This window comes from Lactuca virosa, chromosome 3, assembly GCF_052849685.1.
Source record: "Lactuca virosa cultivar CGN04683 chromosome 3, Lactuca_virosa_CGN04683_v6, whole genome shotgun sequence".
In the NCBI taxonomy this organism is placed as follows: domain Eukaryota; kingdom Viridiplantae; phylum Streptophyta; class Magnoliopsida; order Asterales; family Asteraceae; genus Lactuca; species Lactuca virosa.
In genome coordinates this window covers 148,970,020-148,971,556 of record NC_136428.1, presented here as the reverse complement: position 1 = coordinate 148,971,556, position 1,537 = coordinate 148,970,020, and the positions used below count along the sequence as shown (strand labels likewise).

General features: G+C 37.3%; 1 protein-coding gene across 1 annotated transcript; it reads right to left on the bottom strand.

The window, feature by feature from the left end:
* Positions 1-888: 888 nt before the first annotated feature.
* Positions 889-1,233, bottom strand: LOC145164160 (uncharacterized). Its single transcript, XM_079082885.1, has one exon. The coding sequence runs from the start codon at positions 1,231-1,233 to the stop codon at positions 889-891; it is 345 nt and encodes a 114-aa protein (XP_078939011.1).
* Between the last annotated feature and the right edge of the window lie 304 nt (positions 1,234-1,537).

The window sequence follows — 1,537 nt, the reverse complement described above, 5'->3', positions numbered from 1 at the left end:
ATATATTAATAAACCATAATAACCTCTCTCTTCATAAATCACCTTGTCAAGTTGCTCTGGTAGGCAACCCAAAAGGACCATGCACAACCGGATCAAGTACTTACCAAATATAGTTACGGGCTTAGACACTAATCCAACATTAATAACTTTACCTGTCATGTTGGCTGTAGGAGCAACTCTTTTGCTTTTTTTGCCAACTTGATTGGCACGTAGCATCTTGATTAAAACTTCATATTCGTCTTTGGTTATCCCTGAAGTAATGGCATTATCGGTCATGACAACAACAACCTTTGGTGAAGCCTTCCATTTGTTTCCTTGAGGTTTTGTTTGTTTAGGGTTCCACCATTCAGGGTAACCAATAAGTTTAAAACACCCTTCAACAATGTGACCAGATTCTGACAGTTTGTGCACCATCGATCATCATTCTTTTTCTTGTTCAGAGTTGTCGAGTTGCCTTTTGCATGAGGTTTTGGGATTGTTTTCGAGGCTTGAAAAGCTGAAGCCACCCCAACAGGATATCTAGCCATACCAACAATTTTTTGCTATTAATCTTGGCTGACTACATGGTATGCGATGCCAAGACTCGGTAAGGGTTCGGAGCTCAAAATTTGCGTTTTCACAACATTGTATTCATAGTTTAGACCCCTCAGGAAGTTGTAAAGTCTTTCTTTTTTCATGGATCTTTGCAAACTCCTTGGTGATATTACACTTGCAACCCTGACAACTACAAGAGGGTGTATGGGTGATAGATTGAATCTCATCCTACACACTCCTAAGTTTCGTGTAATATGCAAATATAGTCATCTCTCCTTTTCGTATAGTGGTGACAACACTTCTTAGTTCTTATGCCCAGGGGGAATTCTCTTTTCCAAATCGTTCTTCCAAGTCCTACCATATAGCATGAGCTGTAAGGGCATACTTGACATTACTCTTGATCTTTTTCTCCATTAAAGTCACCAACCATCCATGTACCATTGCATTACATCTATTCCAATTCATTAAATCAGTTGATTCTTCTGCTGGCATCAGAATGGTGCCATCCACGAATTCAATATTGTTCTTGGCAAATAATGCATTAGTTATCTCATTCTGCCAATCACTGTAATTGACATCGTGGAGTAAGTTCTCTCCAACGAAATTTTGGCCAGGATGATAATTGGATGTAAGAAAATAAGGAGAAGTAATATCGATAGTTGTCTTTATTAAAGTCGAACAAGGTTTAGGTCCTATCATGGCTTAGTTGTTTTCGGCTAGGCTTCCCAAGTTTTCTCTGATACCATGTGAAATTTGATAGAGAGAAACCAGAAAATAATTTCCATATCAATTAATTCAAATAAAACCAATTATATCAATCGTTTATATAGGGAACTAGAAAAAGATAAAGACTAAAGAATTCAAAAAAAGATAGACATCTATTTGTAAACAATCCTAAACGATCAGGACTCAAATCCAACACATCTAATGCCATTTCTTTGTTTTCATCTGACTCTTGCCGTGAATACCATAAATTTTTTGATACCAAACGCCTTAAAGACGG